The sequence below is a fragment of the Microchirus variegatus genome, assembly GCF_963457635.1.
Source record: "Microchirus variegatus genome assembly, chromosome: 17".
Taxonomy (NCBI): domain Eukaryota; kingdom Metazoa; phylum Chordata; class Actinopteri; order Pleuronectiformes; family Soleidae; genus Microchirus; species Microchirus variegatus.
The window spans coordinates 21,998,381-22,017,381 of record NC_139818.1 but is presented as its reverse complement, the minus strand read 5'-3'; the positions used below and the strand labels follow the sequence as shown (position 1 = coordinate 22,017,381).

Here is a 19,001-nt window from a genome sequence, read left to right as displayed (position 1 = left end):
AAAATGTGCTCTGTTACACATTTATGTACATACTTTTTGTATCAACCACACACATGTAATAGAGCGAAGTGCTGTCATTTTCTGTGAAAACAATACGACGAGTTTCACTGCCAGATTACCCCAAGCTGAGGAGGCTCCCACCCCAACGCCTGTTTGTATTAGTCCACAACAATAACACTTTCCTAAGAACGCTGTTCAATTCCATTACAGGCTGTGTACATGAGACTGTGATGACACCATGGCTGAAAACTCTCACTTGTGAGGGTCAATCCCACTCCATTTTTTTTTTTTTTTGCAAAAAGAAAACCTTGTAATTTTACTTTGGGGCCCCTTGAAATGCAGCTGCACAGCTCGGCGAAGACGGGAAATACAAAGTTTTTTTGCCAACTTTCAAACCCACGGGGGTTTAAGTGCTCAACACACAGAAGTGATTCCAGGAGCGGTATCACTTTAATGGTCCAGAGACAACTGAATTAAGCCAAAAAAACTTTTTTGTCATACGCAGTTAACTAATCACATAAACACACAAGTTTGGAGACTGATAATTTTCTGGATGACAGTGCATGGGAGTGTGCAGACTATTTCAGTGTAATGAGGCACGCTAACACAGCGGCGGTGGTATCATTTCTATTTTACTATATCATAAAGCATCGTTTCCCCTCTACAATCCTTGGCAGAGGCGCCACAACAAGAACAAGGTCCATTTTAGTTTCAATCAAAACAGTTTTAAATGAAATAGCATTGTAGATAAATCCCTGTTATGTTTTGTATCTTAATTTGGTGGAAATCATCAGTGATATTCATGAACATTTTAGTACATTTTAGCAGCAGCGCTCAATAAGCTAGCAGACGAATGTAAGGGAAACGCTGATAAAGACAGGTATGCTAACCTAAATCTGAGATACCGTAGCTTTACAAACCACACTTTTCACTCCTCTGCTATAAATATGGACTTAACTTGTTTTAATTAAGTGAATGATAGTCATGAACATGTGAAATGTCTGTACATTTTAGCAGCAGCACTAAATAAGCTAGCAGGTACTGTATGTTAGCCTAAATCAGTCAGTTGTATCTGAGATACACTTTTCACTCTGCTAATATGGACTTAACTTGTTTAAATTAAGTGAATGATAGTCATGAACATGTTCAATTTCTGTACATTTTAGCAGCAGCGCAGCACTCAATAAGCTAGCAGATGAATGTAAGGGAAACGCTGATAAAGACAGGTATGCTAACCTAAATCTGAGATAGCTTTACAAACCACACTTTTCACTCCTCTGCTATAAATATGGACTTAACTTGTTTTAATTAAGTGAATGATATTCATGAACATGTGAAATTTCTGTACATTTTAGCAGCAGCACTAAATAAGCTAGCAGGTACTGTATGTTAGCCTAAAAGTGTCAGTTGTAGCCTATCTGAGATACACTTTTCACTCTGCTAATATGGACTTAACTTGTTTTAATTAAGTGAATGATATTCATGAACATGTGAAATTTCTGTACATTTTAGCAGCAGTACTCAATAAGCTAGCAGACAAATGTAAGGGAAAGACTGATAAAGACAGGTATGCTAGCCTAAATCTGATATACCGTAGTTTTGCAAACCACACTTTTCACTCCTCTGCTATAAATTATGGACTTAACTTGTTTTAATTAAGTGAATGATAGTCATGAACTTGTGAAATTTCTGTACATTTAAGCAGCAGCGCTAAATAGGCTAGCAGATACTGTATGTTAGCCTAAATGAGTCGGTTGTATCTGAGATACACTTTTCACTCTGCTAATATGGACTTAACTTGTTTTAATTAAGTGAATGATATTCATGAACATGTGAACTTTCTGTACATTTTAGCAGCAGCGCTCAATAAGCTGGCAGACGAATGTAAGGGAAACGCTGATAAAGGCAGGTATGCTAACCGAAATCTGAGATACCGTAGCTTTACAAACCACACTTTTCACTCCTCTGCTATAAATATGGACTTAACTTGTTTAAATTAAGTGAATGATAGTCATGAACATGTTCAATTTCTGTACATTTTAGCAGCAGCGCTCAATAAGCTAGCAGACAAATGTAAGTGAAACGCTGATAAAGGCAGGTATGCTAACCTCAATCTGAGATACCGTAGCTTTACAAACCACACTTTTGACTCCTCTGCTATAAATATGGACTTAACTTGTTTAAATTAAGTGAATGATAGTCATGAACATGTTCAATTGCTGTACATTTTAGCAGCAGCGCTCAATAAGCTAGCAGGTAGGCCTACTGTATGTTAGCCTAAATGAGTCAGTTGTATCTGAGATACACTTTTCACTCTGCTAATATGGACTTAACTTGTTTTAATTCAACTTTTTCTCGCCTCCACAGTAAATACCCAGAGTGCAACAGCAGAAAAAATTCATTGTGATTGTAAAAATTTGTCCTCTGGGGGTCTTGGCTAAACGTTATGATTATCTGCCCGTGTGCGTGTGTATTGAGGTAATATCAAAGTGGGCTGCCGCCAAATGCACAACCATCCACTCTGGCAAAGAGTTTGGACATCGTGGAGCTCTCGTGGGGTCAGTTCTGGTCCAAAAACCACAAGGGGCGAGTTAGTGCGTGTGATTGTTCGCTCGTATACGCTTTGTGCCGTCAAGGTTGTGTTTTTTGCGCGCGCTAGTGTGTGGTTTTCAGCGGGAAGCCAGAGATTTCGAAGCTATGAAATCATCTAAGGCAGCATTTTTTTATGGGTGTTTAACAAGGCCGTTTGTATTCATACAGGCCTCACTGAGAACCATGAACTGGAGCACCTTGGAAAAAAGCTCATTGGAGCTCTCCGAGCACTGCCTCAGATTTTCCACATGACTCAGAGGTTATAGAAGGGTGCCTTTAAACCGCAAAATCTACCCGAATACGGTGCCAACTGAAATGTCAAAAACCTTAAACTCGGAGGTAAATGTTTACGCAGGATCTCCGTCAGATGTGGGTCAGAGTCGTTAAGGAAATGTCAGAGTGTCACTTCAGGAAGCAATTGCGGGGGAAATGGAAACCGAACCTGTCCTTGAAGAAGCGCCGCAAACCGAAGGCCACCAGCTTGAAGACGGTCTCCAGCACGAAGATGAGGGTGAAAATGTAGTTGCAGATCTTCAGCGCCTCGTCCAACTCCTGCGGACGCCAGGGGGAAAAGCGGTGAAGTGAGTGATGTCAAAGATGAACGAACGGCGCAAGAATCCGTTTTTAACAAGTCAGTAAACTCAGCAAGAAATATTCTGCTTTTTTCTGCCAGAGGTAGCTGTAGCTTTAATCATCGAACTGTTATTTTACAAAAACACAAAACTGCACTGAAGCAACACAGTTATTTTTTTTTACAAGGAACACTTTAAACTTGTTTTGCGTTTTAATATACAAATGTCTTCCAATTAAATAACAAAGAGTCCATAATGTAAACTGTCCTCTTCCTGATAATTAGCCATTCCATTAATAGATCACTCATATTGCCCTCTCCGGCTTCCTCCCTTATTCACTGTGCAAAGGCCATTAGAACCAAAATGTCCATTTTTTTTTTTTTGCCTGTGCTCATCTGCATGTAAATACTGACCTTTAGCAGGGAACTGGTGGTCAGCAGGGATTTCATCACACAGGTGGCAAATTATTCACTAATAGCTGTAGTTCCAGTTTGTGAGACATCTCTTTATTCTGCTAATCTTTTAAATGTATTCGTCCAACAATCTGTTCGACATCATTTTTCATTGACGCTAACAAAAGAGCGTTCTACAGTGTTGTCAGAAGGCAAGGCCTCATTAATTCCTCTTTTACTCCCTGCGTAATGGATGCTCAATATTTTACTCATTAGTAAGCAGTACAGTTTGATTTTGGACAACCCTCTGGTCAAATTGTGTCAAATGTAGATTCTAACAAAGGTATTTTCACAAAACCAAAGTTATTTCTATTCTGTCTTGGAGTCGTTCCAATGTAGACTAAGATGTTCTAACCATCCTTGAGAACTTCTATTATGCTCTGATACCTTCTATTCTACCAAAATAGATTCTATTCTACCTGTAGACCTTCTATTGTACCTTGGGATCTCTCCTACCTAATGATCTTCAACCTTGACGACCTCTATTCACCTTAGTTACAACAATTGTACCCATAGACATTCTATTTCATCAAAATAACTTCTATCCTACTCTGATACTTAAAGGTCTTCTATTCTACCTAGACACCTTCTAATCTACCTAAAGATCCACTGTTCTACCTATAGACTTTCTAATTTATAAAAAAAAACTTCTACTTAAAGAACTTCTATCCTACTCTGATACCTTTTAGTCAACCTAAAGATCTTCGATTCTACCTAGACAACTTCTAATTTACCTAAAGATCCACTTTTCTACCTATAGCCTTTTTATTTTATCAAAATACCCTCTACGACTCTGATACCTTTTACTCAACCTAAATATCTTCTATTTTATGTAGAGACTTCAAGGACCTCTACCTGTTACCTTCCATTCCACCTAAAGAGAGTCTACCTAGACCGTCTATTCTATCTAGAAAACCTATATTCCACCCTGAAACACTGTCCATAAAGAGCTTCTGTAGCACCCATATACCTTCTATTCTACCCATAGACCTTCGAGTCTACCTTGATAACTTCTTCCTACCTATGGACGATAATGTTCTTCCAGAGGAACTTCTTCACAAGACCATGACTTGTGTTTTGATTCCTCACAAGGTCCTTTCAATGTTGCCGATTGCGCCAAGAACTTGCAGTTCCTCTTACGTCACACTTGTCTTAAAACCTATGAGGAACCAAACTGGAAAATTTGCAATACCTAAAAAGTCTACAACATGTGCCAGAATTGCGTTACCTCTTGAGTTTTTGGTTGATTTTGATTATTTTTCACCCCCCCCCCCCCCCCCCCACCGTCTTTATAACCCATATCTTCTGACCTGAGGTTGCTGGTAGTGCTCCATGGACATGGTGATGACGTTGAGGCCTATGACGATGGTGATGAACAGGTCCAGGTAGTGGCTGGTGCACATCTTGTGGATGAGAAGGCGAGTGGGGGAGTAGTCGGAGTAGTAGGGCTTGTTCTGAGCTTCTGTTGGAAGTGGGGTTAAGCGGGGGGGGGGGGGGGGGGGGGTCGGGGTGCAGGGAGTGTGGAAAATGAGGAGGAGGAGGAGGAGGAGGAAGGGAGGGAGGGCGTTCAAAAAGTGAGATAGGAGATAATGTACCGGGACGCTGTGAAAGGAAAAAAAAAAAAAGACCTGCTGTGTTGTGGAGCGACGCCAAAACAGAGCTGCTTTAGAAGAGAGAAGCTGTTAGTGAAACATTAAACAACAACTCACGTCAATGGCCGACTCATAAGGAAGCAAGAAATATGTACAGTATGGAGAGATGTGAGGTTTTACGTAAAAGGAAGGAAGATCAGATAATGAACACAGAGAGAGAGAGATAAAGACACTTAGGCCAAGCCCTCCTGAGGTCTCCAGTCATGACTAATCAAATCACGTTTCCTCTCCTCTGATCTACAATTATTTAAATCAACTCTCCCCTGAGCGAGTGCGATGGGAGATAAACAACATCGCCAAATCTGCGTATGTGTGTTCACGTCTTTACGGGACGAGGTTCTGGAAATTTCTCTCACTTTCGTCTCCAGCTGAACGTCACGTGACTTCCCTCTTATCGTCCATCACTTTGCTCCTCACCTCCACTCTACAGGATGGAAGGAAGGAAGGATGGATGGATGGATGGATGGTCTGGAAGGAGAGAGGACGGAGGCGTACACTATCGATCAACGGCGTCGCTCCATCAGCGAGCGAGGGAGTTCTCGGTCACACGGGATTGTGCGCGACACGCGTGTCTAATTAGTCCAGGTGTTGGGATGATTCCCTGGTGGTTGTATCTGTGAGTGTCTGGCGGTTTCTCCGTTGTACTGGAAAAACGGAGTATAGGCTAGCAAGAGTTAGCTAATGTAAGACTGCTTTAGATTTCCATTCTTAATTCAATGATCATTGATAAACACTGTATTTGTCCTTTGTAGATAGGTATTATATAACGGGTTAAAATATCAATGGGGGAAGTCCAGCGTCTTTGACTTAGATTGGTCTGGAGATGAAATAAAATGTGATGTGAAAGCCACATTTTAAATAAATTCAGTTTTAATATACATTTCCAACCTATACCCATCATCTGACTCTATGGTTTGACAGAGTTTATGACCTCCGGGTTAAAAGAGCCTGAGAAATAACGTGTTAATTCAGTTATTGAAGGTAAAGTTGATAATGTGACATAATGTGTATGTATATATTATAACAGTTCACCAAGGCTTAACTATAATCTTTAAAAAAAAACTCTGACGTAACTTAATCTATTGTTGGCAGAATATAAAATAATTAGAGGCCTCATTAAAATCTGATCTGCTCCTTAAATGAACCTTAAATATGCAGCGATAAGCCTAAAACACCCTCTTTGAAATACAGTTTTTTTGGGGTTTTTTTGCTGCTATTTGGGGAAATGGGGCAGAAGTCTTTCATGTTAGTTATTCTAATATTTGCATTTTTGTGCTTGGGGGGTCATCGTTGCCCATTCCAGGGTAGCTGGACGTGAAGGACTGGTGTATTTGGTGCGACTTCTCCAATTAATTCTCTAAAACATGACTTTTTAGCACCTCAGGCGCTGGAATCATGCTTACGATAGCTTCTTTTAAAATAAATAAATAAAGCTACCCCCGTTTTGATGTGACCCACTGAGTAGACAGTGATAAAGCAGGTTTGGAGTGCCTGGGGTGAGCCCGGGCACGTATCTTTGAATCTATGCTCATCTATGTTAGGTTATAGCCCTTGTGGGACGCAACCATTCGGGGGTAAATTCGCTGGGAGTTCCTATTTACGAGATCCTCCATCATCTTTGGGTGGAGGAAACGTTATTTTTGCTCTGTTCTACTTACTGTCTGCAGGTGTTCTCTCGCATAACACCCGTTGTTTTGTCTCGCATATGCTATCCCATTCATCTACTGTATATATATATGTTTAAAAAAGACCCCGATATCTGCTGACCTGTTTACATTCTTATGCAGAAAAACACAGATTAACGTGGGTCAAAGTGAGATTGTTTTTACTTTCTGAGCGCCGGCACAGACCAGAGAGGGCGAGGAGAAAAGAAAATGTAGAATAGGTCTATCTACATCTAATCTGCAGAGGAGCAGGAAGGGAAAATGAACTGACGGAAGAGAAAGGTGAAAGTTTTCTGCTCCGACTCCCCAGGCAGCACTGGATTCCACGGCTCTACTCCCCCCCCTGCTGGTTGAGTCTATAAGTTTATATTTTTTTGGTGTCGCAAAAAAGCTGTAGCCTCCTCTCTCAGCTCTGACATCACTTTGGGGAAAAAGGGATGGATGCTCGTATCTCGCACGGCGTCACCGGACATTTGACAGACCACGCGTCGGGACAATAATCACCAAAAACGGGGGATTAGATCTCATCGCCACCGCCGCTAAACGACCACTCTAGTTTTCATGTCTCGAAGAACCATGAACAGATCTCATATTTTGACTTTTACATTCACTAGATGGCTGCCAGTGCCCACGTTTGCCTTTTGACTGTTAACGTTGGGGTTTCCGAAGCTTGACAATCACTTTGAATGTATATAAACACCCTTTATTGACTGGGAATCGACTTAAAGGTGCGTTATGTAATAGATCTAAAGCAACTGGCCATAAAATCCTCCTAATATGTCACAGAGACTAATGTTCATATAACAAACTGAACTCACCAACAGCAACAGTGCAGCCAAAATATTTGCATTAAAAAAAATATTTTGCAGACTGCAAATCATGTTTATGTTTAATGTGGCGCCACCTACCGCCATCTACCAATCACTGCAGTCAGTAGAGTCTCAGCTGCCACGGGTTGCCAGTTACGTCAGAAAACGAAACCTAAAAGACGTCAGTATTTAGAATTTGAATGTAGTAACTGTTTTTGGCCACATTCTTGCATATGTACTACATAAAAATGAAGTATTCTTTGTGGCATTGCACTGCAAAAACTCTTAATGTTTCTTTGTGTGAACTTCTGAGTTGTCAAAAACAAAAAAAAACAAAAAAAAAAAACAGCTCAGCAGAGCTGACAGCTTGTGTGAAGGCTGGAACTAGGCTGAGGCATCGTCTCGTTCAGTTCCCTGTTAACAGCGCGGAACTCACAATATACACCACGCTGACCTGAATTACGTTTGACAAAAGTGTGGGTCGTCTTACAATCTCCTGACGTCTGTAAGTAAGTGCAGAAATTAACTCGAGACGGAGAGAGAGAGCGAGGAACTGACAAACAGCCAGAAATAACAAAATGCCACAGATAACGAGCTTAAAAAGACTGAAGACTTGAAAAAAAAAAAGCGCCGTGACGGGAAGTGCATGTCTGACAAGATGCACAAATTTCATCTCACTTATACGAGGGGGGAAAACAACCTCCAACGGCATCAAAAAGTTGACTTTTGATGATCAGAGTACGGTCGTTCTTTTCCGTTGAGCTACATCGGGATCACTCATACCAAAACGTGTCAACCAAGCTGCACAAAAAGAGCGGAAACTTCTACATCTACATCCAATACTGTGGACGTAAAGTCTCAGCCTCTGTGGCCACATATGACATTTAGCATTAGCGAGTGTAATTTGTGCAGCATGTTGTTTAAAAAAAAAAAACGTGGAGCAGAACTGGAACACATGGCAGCCACATCCTGTGGACATTAAGGCCTAATGTTTGACGACTGACTCAATGAACGGTAAGGAGATCTAAAAAAAACCCCCCCGTTGGAATCTTGCCCGAGGTCTGACAAAGTAAAAACATAACGAATTCCCTGTCCAAAAACAACCCCCGAGAGCACATCTCCTCCTTTTTTGCCCTCGGGTTGGCTCACCTTTCTTTTCCCGTAATGAAACTCTACTTTAACCCTAACCTCAGTTTTTGAGGTTTGCGAGGATTCAGCCAGGGAGTTTTGCTTTTTGGACGCTCAAGAACAAGATCCATACGTTTGGCAGCGGGATGTTGGGAAATACAGGCACACAGGTCTCTTAGTCCGTGGACCGATGAGTAAGAACACCATGGCACAAGACTACACTCTTAGAAATAAAAGTGCTTAGTAGAACCATATAGGGTTCTTCGGCTTGTCCTCATAGGAAAACCCTTTTTGGCTCCAGGTCGAATCTTTATAAAAAGGTTCGACCTTGAACCCTTTTCGATGTTTCCACCAAGAACCCTTTTAAAATCCTTTATTCAGGAAAAGGGTTTTAAAGAGTTCTCTGGATCTTACTGGAACCATTAGTGTTACCAAGAACCCTTGAAAAACCCGTTCTTCAGGGAAAGGGTTTTTCAGAAACAAATGGTTCCAGGCAGAACCTTTTTTATAAAGATTCGACCTGGAACCCTTTTGGAGGGTTCCACCAAGAACCCTTTTAAAATCATTTATTCAGGAAAAGGGTTTTAAAGGGTTCCCTGGATCTTACTGGAACCATTAGTGTTACCAAGAACCCTTGAAAAACCCGTTCTTCAGGGAAAGGGTTTTTCAGAAACAAATGGTTCCAGGTAGAACCTCAGCCCTTGTAGATGGACCATTTCGGAACCCTTATTTCTAAGAGTGTACGGGGTTTGGGGCTGGTCGGGTTTAGAGGGATGGCTTCTGGAACTGTGTTGATCATGACAGGTTGTTAAGTTGGGTCGGGAAGGGGAAGGGATGTCGTACCAGCAACCTTTGGACACAAGGAGGTCTCGCCTCTGGCTGCTGTTTCTGCTGGAACCCTCAGGAACATGTCTTTCTCGATTTTCAAGACTTACAGATCTATTATAGGTGAAAGTAATGGATGAGATGCAGACTTAAATTAGGGATCCTTGATGATTAAAAAGAATGGCTGACAAGGACTCAGGGCTGTAAAAGCAGCAACCGTTTGCATCAGATGTTAAAAAAAAGCCGAATGAAAATGTGTAAAATGTCAGTTATATGTTCGTTAATAGCTGCAGTTGAATTGGACGCGGCAGCTGCTTTTATGCCCCTCGTCCTTCGCGGTGAATGAGCTCAGCAGTAAACCTCGAGACTCAGTGTCTGCCAGGAAAAATATGTCAACTCTCAACGTCAAGGACTCGACGTCCCGCAATTTATAGTCCGGCAAACACCGAGTCTATAGAAACAAGTGTCAAAACGTAAACAGTTAGTGTAAATCAATCCCCGTAAATCAAAAAAAAAAGAAAAGAAAAGAAAACTGGAAGTCCTGAATGCTGCTGCTGCTGCTGCTGCTGCTGCTGCTGCTGCTGCTGCTGCTGCTGCTGCTGCTTTACTTAAATATCATAAAGAAAGAGAACAACACAACAAGAATAAAAAGGAATTAATTCAACTGGGGGAATAAAACCGAGGAGCAGAGCAACTTGAGGAGTCCAGAGGAAGAAAAAAAAAAAAACAGAAAGAAAGAAAGAAATAAGAAAACATGACATCATTCAAAATGACTGGGCATGATAACACACACACACACATACACACACACACACACACAGTTTCTGGTTCACATGGTAGACTGACACACCTCTTTCTGAGTCATACTTGAGCAGGATGGACCAATTGAAATGGGGGGGGGGGGGCGACTGGATGGTGAAGGCAAGCGATTGGACGGCGTGAGTGGAGGGCGGAGTAACAGGGATAACAGTGATGACGAGGTACAGACCGATGGGAGGCTTTTTTAGCAGTAGAATGACACAGCGGGGTTTTTTTTTTTTTTTGCCCTTGATTGTCCATCGTCATAAACCCATCAGGACGAACCCCAGACAACTACGATACAAGCAACAGGAAGACAAAGCTTCCCTTGTCCTGTCGTAATCTTTCCTTTCTCTCTGTCCTACACCTTTTTACATTAAAACATTCATCATATGGCTGCAAAATACAGATATAGCAGCTGAAATCCATCTCTATGACACTTCACTCTACTCACTGCCAGTGAGAAAACGATTTTACAGAGTAAAAACTCATTGGACACAGAAACAGCAGTACTTTTGAGAGATAACCTCCTAAACTCTCACTTATTCCTGCACAAACACAGCAACTGGAGTACATCAGGAAAAACCATACAACACGTGGAGGAGGTTGAGGAAACAGCAGAAATGACATCGTCATTAACAAGAACTCTTCAGAGAAGGTTATTTAGTCTGATCACCACTTTAATCGAGACTGGCATATCTCAGCAACTACAGTCTTTACAGACTATTCATAGTCCTCAGAGGGTGAATTCATCTCCAGCCCCACCATGAGTTTGACATTTTGGATTGCACTAGAAGGTCAACGTTAAAAGTTATTGAGGAACATATCTCAAGATCTTGGGTTAGGTTCAGAATTGTGTACCAACGCATGTTTGACGGAGTACATTTGTGTTTGTGTCGACATCTTCTACTGCTTTATCCTCCATATGAGGGTCACTGGTGACTTTTTTGGCCAATCCCAGCTGACATTGGCCAAAAAAGTGGGGTGCAAACCCTAGGCAGGTCACCAGTCCATCCATCATCACCTACGGTCAATTTAGGGTGTCCAATTTGCCTAATCTGCATGTTTTTCGACTATCATGTGTACATCCATCCATCTTCTACCGCTTTATCCTCCACATGAGAGTAGCGGGGGGCGCTGGTACCAATCCCAGCCGACATAGCGCAAAAAAGGTGGGGTGCACACCCTTGATAGGCCACCAGTCCATCATCAATCATCACCTATGGTCACTTCAGGGTGTCCAATTTGCCTAATCTGCATTGTTTTTGGACTATTACGTATACATCCATCCATCTTCTACTGCTTTATCCTCCACATGAGAGTAGCAGGGGGCACTGGTACCAATCCCAGCTGACATAGGGCAAAAAAGCAGGGTTCACACCCTGGATAGGTCACCAGTCCATCATGCGTCACCACTTATGGTCAATTTAGGGTGTCCAATTTGCCTAATCTGCATGTTTTTCGACTATCGTGTTCATCCATCTATCTACTACCACTTTATCCTCCACATGAGGGTTGCGGGGGACACTGGTGTCAATCCCAGCTGACATAGCGCAAAAAAGGTGGGGTGCACACCCTTGATAGGTCACCAGTCCATCATGCATCACCACTTATGGTCAATTTAGGGTGTCCAATTTGCCTAATCTGCATGTTTTTCGACTATCGTGTACATCCATCTATCTACTACCACTTTATCCTCCACATGAGGATAGCAGGGGGCACTGGTGTCAATCCCAGCTGACATAGGGCAAAAAAGCAGGGTTCACACCCTTGATAGGTCACCAGTCCATCATCCATCATCACCTACGGTCAATTTAGGGTGTCCAACTTGCCTAATCTGGATGTTTTTCGACTATCGTGTACATCCATCTATCTACTACCACTTTATCCTCCACATGAGGGTAGCGGGGGACGCTGGTGCCAATCCCAGCTTACATAGCGCAAAAAAGGTGGGGCGCACACCCTTGATAGGTCACCAGTCCATCATCAATCATCACCTACGGTCAATTTAGGGTGTCCAACTTGCCTAATCTGGATGTTTTTCGACTATCGTGTACATCCATCTATCTTCTACCACTTTATCCTCCACATGAGGGTATTAGGGGACGCTGGTGCCAATCCCAGCTGACATTGCGCAAAAAAGGTGGGGTGCACACCCTTGACAGGCCACCAGTCCATCATGCATCACCACTTATGGTCAATTTAGGGTGTCCAATTTGCCTAATCTGCATGTTTTTCGATTATCGTGTTCATCCATCTATCTACTACCACTTTATCCTCCACATGAGGGTAGCAGGGGACGCTGGTGCAAATTGCAGCCGACATAGGGCAAAAAATGTGGGTTCACACCCTTGACAAGTCACCAGTCCATCATCCATCATCACCTATTTTCAATTTAGGCTGTGCAACATGCCTAATCTGCATGTTCTTGGACTATTATGTGTACACTTCTTTGCACAACTACTGACATCTCCAATAGCTTCAGCTACATCTGGTGCTACGTATGTGTCCTCTTGAGCTACAGTCACACGCAGTGCACACACTGTATGCCTGTCAAAGGAATTGCCACATTTGTCTCCTCGTGAAAAGGTTAAGATGCAGCTTGTAAGGTTTAAGTCGGTGCACTGGGAACTCTTTTGCAGAAATGTTCCCAAATTCCAACCTCATTTCTTTTTAATCACTGCATTCACTGCAAGGGGGGGGGGGGGGTGGGCGGCAGTGCCGCAACACCGTCTGACATCCTGCTCCACGGCGCGTCGCTCCTCCTAATACTAGATGAAATATTCATCGAGAAAGTTTGCAACGTGAAACATTTATGTACGAGTTCGCCCTCCCACCAATTACTCGCGGCGTTTCAATCAAACTGAGCTATGTTCCTTCACAGCGGCTAACGCACTTAATAATGTTACAACATTGTCCGATATGGAAATAAACAAGCTCTATTTCTTTTAATTATATCACTTTGATTTTTTCTTTCTCGGAAATACCGACGATCCATCACGTCCCCGTTGACAACCTCGCACCGGTAAAAATATCCTTCATCATTCGTCATTCACGCATCGGGAGTTATGGCCAAACTAATGCGTTTAATGTTTCCGGGAGGTAAACGAGCGTCATTAGCTAGTTTTTTTACGGCACGAAGTGACATTAATACATCACGTGGTCGAGCCGTTAACTCTACTATTACAATGCGGGAACGTTAACCGGTGGGTGGAAAGGGTGGACGACGGACAGAAAGCCCAACTTATCCGTCACTGAGATCTTTCTCCTATTCTGCCTTAAGGTCTGGAGTTATTAATTACATCTGTGCAAAAGAGGAGTAAAGGAAGAGGAAGGAAAAAAAAGGAGCAGAGTGAAACATCAGTTCGATTCATCTCTGTTGGCGCTGACCCAGATACAGCCAGGGATCATCACCGGGAGTTGTGTGTGAGTGCGTTTGGGCAAATAGATGAAATACAGCTATTCATAGAGCATCAGGCAGGCGGCTTTGCACATATACCCACACTTGTGTGTGTGTGTGTGTGTGTTTTGATGCTGTGCTGTGTGTGGGGGTATTTGGTGAATGTGAGGGGAATGATCTTATTATCCCCCTCGTCTTCTCCTGTCGCCCGCTGGCCATGTGCTGACAACAAAGATTAACGCAGCAACACGGGGAAACAAGCGCGTTTTTTCTTTATCCGCAACGAGGTGACGCGCGAACGAACGCACCCGCTGACGCGGTCGCCTGCAACAAGCTGAGAGCTCAGCTGACTGATTCATGCGCTTGAAAAGTCTGTCAAATTCTCATTTTGGTGTGATTTCAGCTTTTTTTGACAACTCACTGAGAAAGAAGGCATTTTGATATGCATGTTCGAGGTCTATTTTGGAGTTCATATTGTTGTGTTGGTCTCCAAAAACACTCTCTCAGTGGACACCAGTGCGGGAGAGTATTTCCATTAAGGGTGGGGGGGGGGGAAATCGATTCACATAGGAATCGCAATTCTAATCATCCACGGTTCTGAATCGATTCATAAACTTCAAAAAAAAAAAATTTTAATTTCTATTTTCAAATACCACACAAAACACCAGTTTGTGTTATTTGTGTACAGTTTATTTTTGTAACTTCTGGGAGAAAAAGGCAGCTAGCCTTAGCTTTTATTTATGAAAGTTATTTTTTTGTACAGTATGTACGTTTTTATTTTTTGTTTTATTTTGCCTTTGTGTGATCACATTATCTCATACAAACTGTATTGTTTTGATGCCATCATTTGTCTTAATACTATGCATTGTATCAATTTTTGAATCGAGAATCGTTTGAATCGAATCGGTTGAATCGAGAATTGATTTTGAATCGAATCATGACCCTAAGAATCTGAATCGATTCGAATCGTGAGTCACCCAAAGATTCACATCCCTAATTTCCATACTCTGATATAGGCAAATATATTGGAGTCGAAAAGAATATGCAGGGAGCTGCATATTCTGGCTGTCTTTGGTGGTTACGGACCGTCACAGGAAGCCAACTTTGGGTAAAGTACTGACTTCGTAAACATAAACTTCTATAGAATCTGTTCACTTGCAAAGTCATGGACACTTTGGTTCCTCTGTATGAACTCTCTCCTCACTACCACAGAAGTGAAATGTCGTTTTGAGCCTCACACAGTGGTTTGAAAAATAGCGATTTTTGCTGTCGTCGTAGCTCTTTATAGATCGCGAAATATCTCAAAAATCGTCCGATTGACGCGATCGCGATACCGAAAAAAAGACCTAGAACATCTGCAACTCCGTTCGGGATACTCCGATAATGTGATGTCTCAACATTTTCCATTGGTATTGCGACAGTTTTTGATACTAAATCGAAGGAGCTGAAGAGATTTCGACAAAAAACACTCCAAGTCGTTGGATCACCACTTTAATCCAGACTGACACATCTCAGCAACTATTGGCTACAGTCTTTACATAAACTCATAGTCCCCAGAGGACGGATTCTTCTGACTTAATCTTCAGCTGCACTCTGAGTTTGACTTTTTTTTTTTTTTTTTAAATCTGTGGTGAAACAAGCAGGTCAAATCAATCGATTTTTGATACTAAATTGAAGGAAATGAAGGGATTTGACCACCATCCAAAATCTCAATCTTTCAAGATCAGATCACATGACGCATTCCAGCAAAGTCCTGGCAAATATAAGTCAAGGACAATATCATACAATATTAAGGAGGTAATATCTTCTAAAAAAAAAATCTGCTTTGTGAATATTTTATGAGGAAGAGGAATGTACAGCATTTGTTTGTTTGTACAAAAACAAACACTTCATAGCTGCAGTCGTCGCTGAGCAATGCAGTGTTAGTGTCAGGATACAGAACCAAGAGCAGACAAAAAAAACCAGCAACGGGGGCGAAGCTGATTTACAGAAAAGCTGCAGGAAACTCGCTGTTCGTCCAGTGTGTGCGCTACATTTGAAAGTGAATTAGCACAAAAGATTTGCTTTGGTTGGCAGTTGGCACCGCTGGTGCTCTTACTCTTAAATGATTTGACTTTCCAAAGTAACAAGAGAGCACCAGCAAGGGGTGGTCGGAAGGTCAGCCATAACAAATTGATTTAAGAGAGAGTCTTGAAAATCATGACAGTTTAAATCAAACACAGACTAAATGGAACGGTCCCAAAGACAACAAACTCGTGTGTCAGATTTAATCTGTAAATACGGAGATTGCAGACGCAGTGACCCGAGCTCTGTTTGCGTCGAGGAGTCGAGGTGTGTACGTTATTCTGTCCGCGCACTTGTCCGCCTCGATAAGAAGCTCGGAGAGTTTACAGCTCGTATATTATGGTCTGTTCAGCTGAGTCTGAGACGAGGGGGGCCCTCTGTCTAACGTAGAACATGCGAGTGACTCAGGAATAGGGAATCACAGGATAACTCGCGATACATGGTCCACGATACCAATGATGTCACGATACAACGATTCTGAGATAATCGATATATCGCAAGTAGCGCCGGGCAAGTCAATACTCCCGATTGTTAAAACGAGTCTCTAAAGTAACGCTAAACTTTAAAAAAAACGGAGGCACACATACGCAGTACACGGGTAAGCTGGTTATTTGTAGCGCTGCACATTTTCGTTTAATAGACAGACCGCAACGGTTCGTTTGTAGGCGCGATAACGACGCTAAAGGAGCTAACGCAGCTAACTGGTAAAACGGTGCCTGGACTCCGGTGCCGCGCCACCAAATAACGCGTTATCGGGGGAGTCACGTAAACGTGGCGTCACGCACACGTCTTTTTACGGTCAACGCGCCATGCGTCGACATTGACGACGTTAACGGCAAGACGATCACATATCGTTAAAACGTACGTCTATGTATTGAACATGGATGGGGCATCTCTTAACGTAGCTTTCTCCGAAATTATCCCGCTGTAAGCTTGCTCTTCTTCGACCGGTGAACCTCCCCTTATTCCGTTGAGCAGCGCCACCGTGAGGAGACATGACGTAGTCAGGGACCCTTTACTTTAGAGCAGGGGTGTCAAACTCATGTAACCTTCTGTAACCAAATATAATGTAAAATAAAGGTAAATATTCCGGGAAATATTGCTAAATAACTTTCTGTATTTATTACTTAGTCAATTTCATTCGTTGCATGACGTAGCCGTCACTTTGGGGGTAACGCAATCGCCATGCATTGTGGGAAATGTAGTTAATGGTCAACGCACGCCTTCAAGCAGCAAAGACCTATTTTAACACAGATTTTGAAGACTCGATTAATCACTCGCGGGCCACATAAAATGACGTGGCGGGCCACATCTGGCCCCCGGGCCTTGAGTTTGACACGTGCGTTAGAGCGTCAATATTTGCCCCGACATATCGATTATCCTGTTACACGAGGAAGGACGTCGATATATCACGAAACACCTACTTCATTTAATCTGTCCAATGTTTTTTAAGCTGTTTTGCGTCGTCGACATTCCCCCGAATCACGAGAATTATGGACACCACTTTAGAAAATCAAAAGGTGACTTTAGTCAACGGCGATCAGTTTTCGCTCAGATAAATCACCGAAGAGTTATTCATCGTCCGTGCTGCCTCTGCTGCCTCGTCACTGCTCTGCACCGCAGCCAATAGACAAGTCGCGAGCATCATTACCCTGATACGTGCTGCCGTCTGTCACACGAAGCGATATCCAAAATTTGCAGCGCACGTCGCGTGCACTGCAGCCTCGCGTGATGCGTCCGCTACTACAAGCTGACGCAAGTCACTTCAGACAAGGAGACACTTCGGATTGACCCTGAGGGAGAAGTTCGGCCGCTGAGTGTCACAGTGTCTACCTCTGTTTGTTTCTTCTTCTTCTTCTTCTTCTTCTCAGCACTTTTCTTTTACACTTCCACACATCTAATCTATCTCTGGTCCTCACAGAGACACCGAGTTCACAATTCAATCGTGGTTACTTGCGTAAACCTTACCACCTCTCTACCTCCTCTAAAAATCCTAAAGCGCCTCCTGCATCATCATCATCATCATCATCTCCTCTCTCTTTGTTCATCTCCTCCTCCTTTTCCTCTGCTTCCGGTGCAGTGCGAGCTGACGATAAGTCCACACACCCACATTCTCTGAGACGTGATCGCCAAAACACTAATGCACACGTACCACGCTGTGCGGATGCTACGGCATGTCTTTTATTTTGATGCTCTTGGCACGAACTACCAGAAAGGGCGATAATGCCGCGTCTCCCTCCTCTCACACAGTCATCCGAGAGTGAGGAGCGAGAGCTGCTCCTGCATATTTTACAACCTGTTCCGCAGCCATCTGCTGCCTCGCGAAAGGTGCACAACGCACACTTCCCGTCTCCGAATGTGCCCCCATTTAACACGCATTAAACCCAGCTAACGCGTGCACGAACATGGGGGGGGGGGGGGGAAGACTCGCTCTCGAAAGTTTAATAACGCACAGTCCGCTGGAAGGGTCATTGTTATGCGACGTACCTCTTCAGCAATCAGCCCCCCCGCCCCCCCACCCTCCCATCGATACCCGCGACCGCGCTGCCATGGAAACTACACATTAGCGACGACTCGAGCGCGTTTGCCAGCGAACCGTTCCGAGCGGTCAAACATTTCTATCACCTCGACGCCCCAGCGTGAGTCGACTGCTGTTAACAACTCGGGCCGCGGTCGCTCTTAATAACAAACTTGTCCTGCTGTGACCTTTGTTCACGGTGCTATTCGGTCTAGGAGATGAATATAAGCAGTTTGAGCCTTTATAAAAAAGTCTATTTTGGATCATGATTCAATGAAGGCATCCTTATGATACACACAGAGATAGTCTTGAAATAGATTTTCAACTTAACTAAACGATTTGAAACGAGCCTCCCTGAGCCTGAGCTGTGAAGACTGAGTGTGTCTGATCGAGTCGAGTTGCCGTTTAATTCACTCCGATTGTAATTTTCATACTTTGGCGCTAGCCGCCGTCTTGCCTCGGTGGGAAAATAACAGAATGTTCTTCACTGGGTGTCTTTGGGCGTAATGTTCTTTAATGGAAGTCGG

The 19,001-nt window shown here is 43.0% G+C and overlaps 1 protein-coding gene across 1 annotated transcript in view; it reads right to left on the bottom strand.

The window, feature by feature from the left end:
* Positions 1-19,001, bottom strand: part of cacna1g (calcium channel, voltage-dependent, T type, alpha 1G subunit) — a gene marked incomplete at both ends in the record, with an annotated part of 267,406 nt that overhangs the window by 22,223 nt on the left and 226,182 nt on the right. Inside the window, 2 exons of the mRNA XM_083903756.1 lie at positions 3,035-3,144; positions 4,927-5,078. Of these exons, the coding sequence (XP_083759882.1) occupies positions 3,035-3,144; positions 4,927-5,078 (262 nt within the window). The remainder of the gene's footprint in view (positions 1-3,034; positions 3,145-4,926; positions 5,079-19,001) is intronic.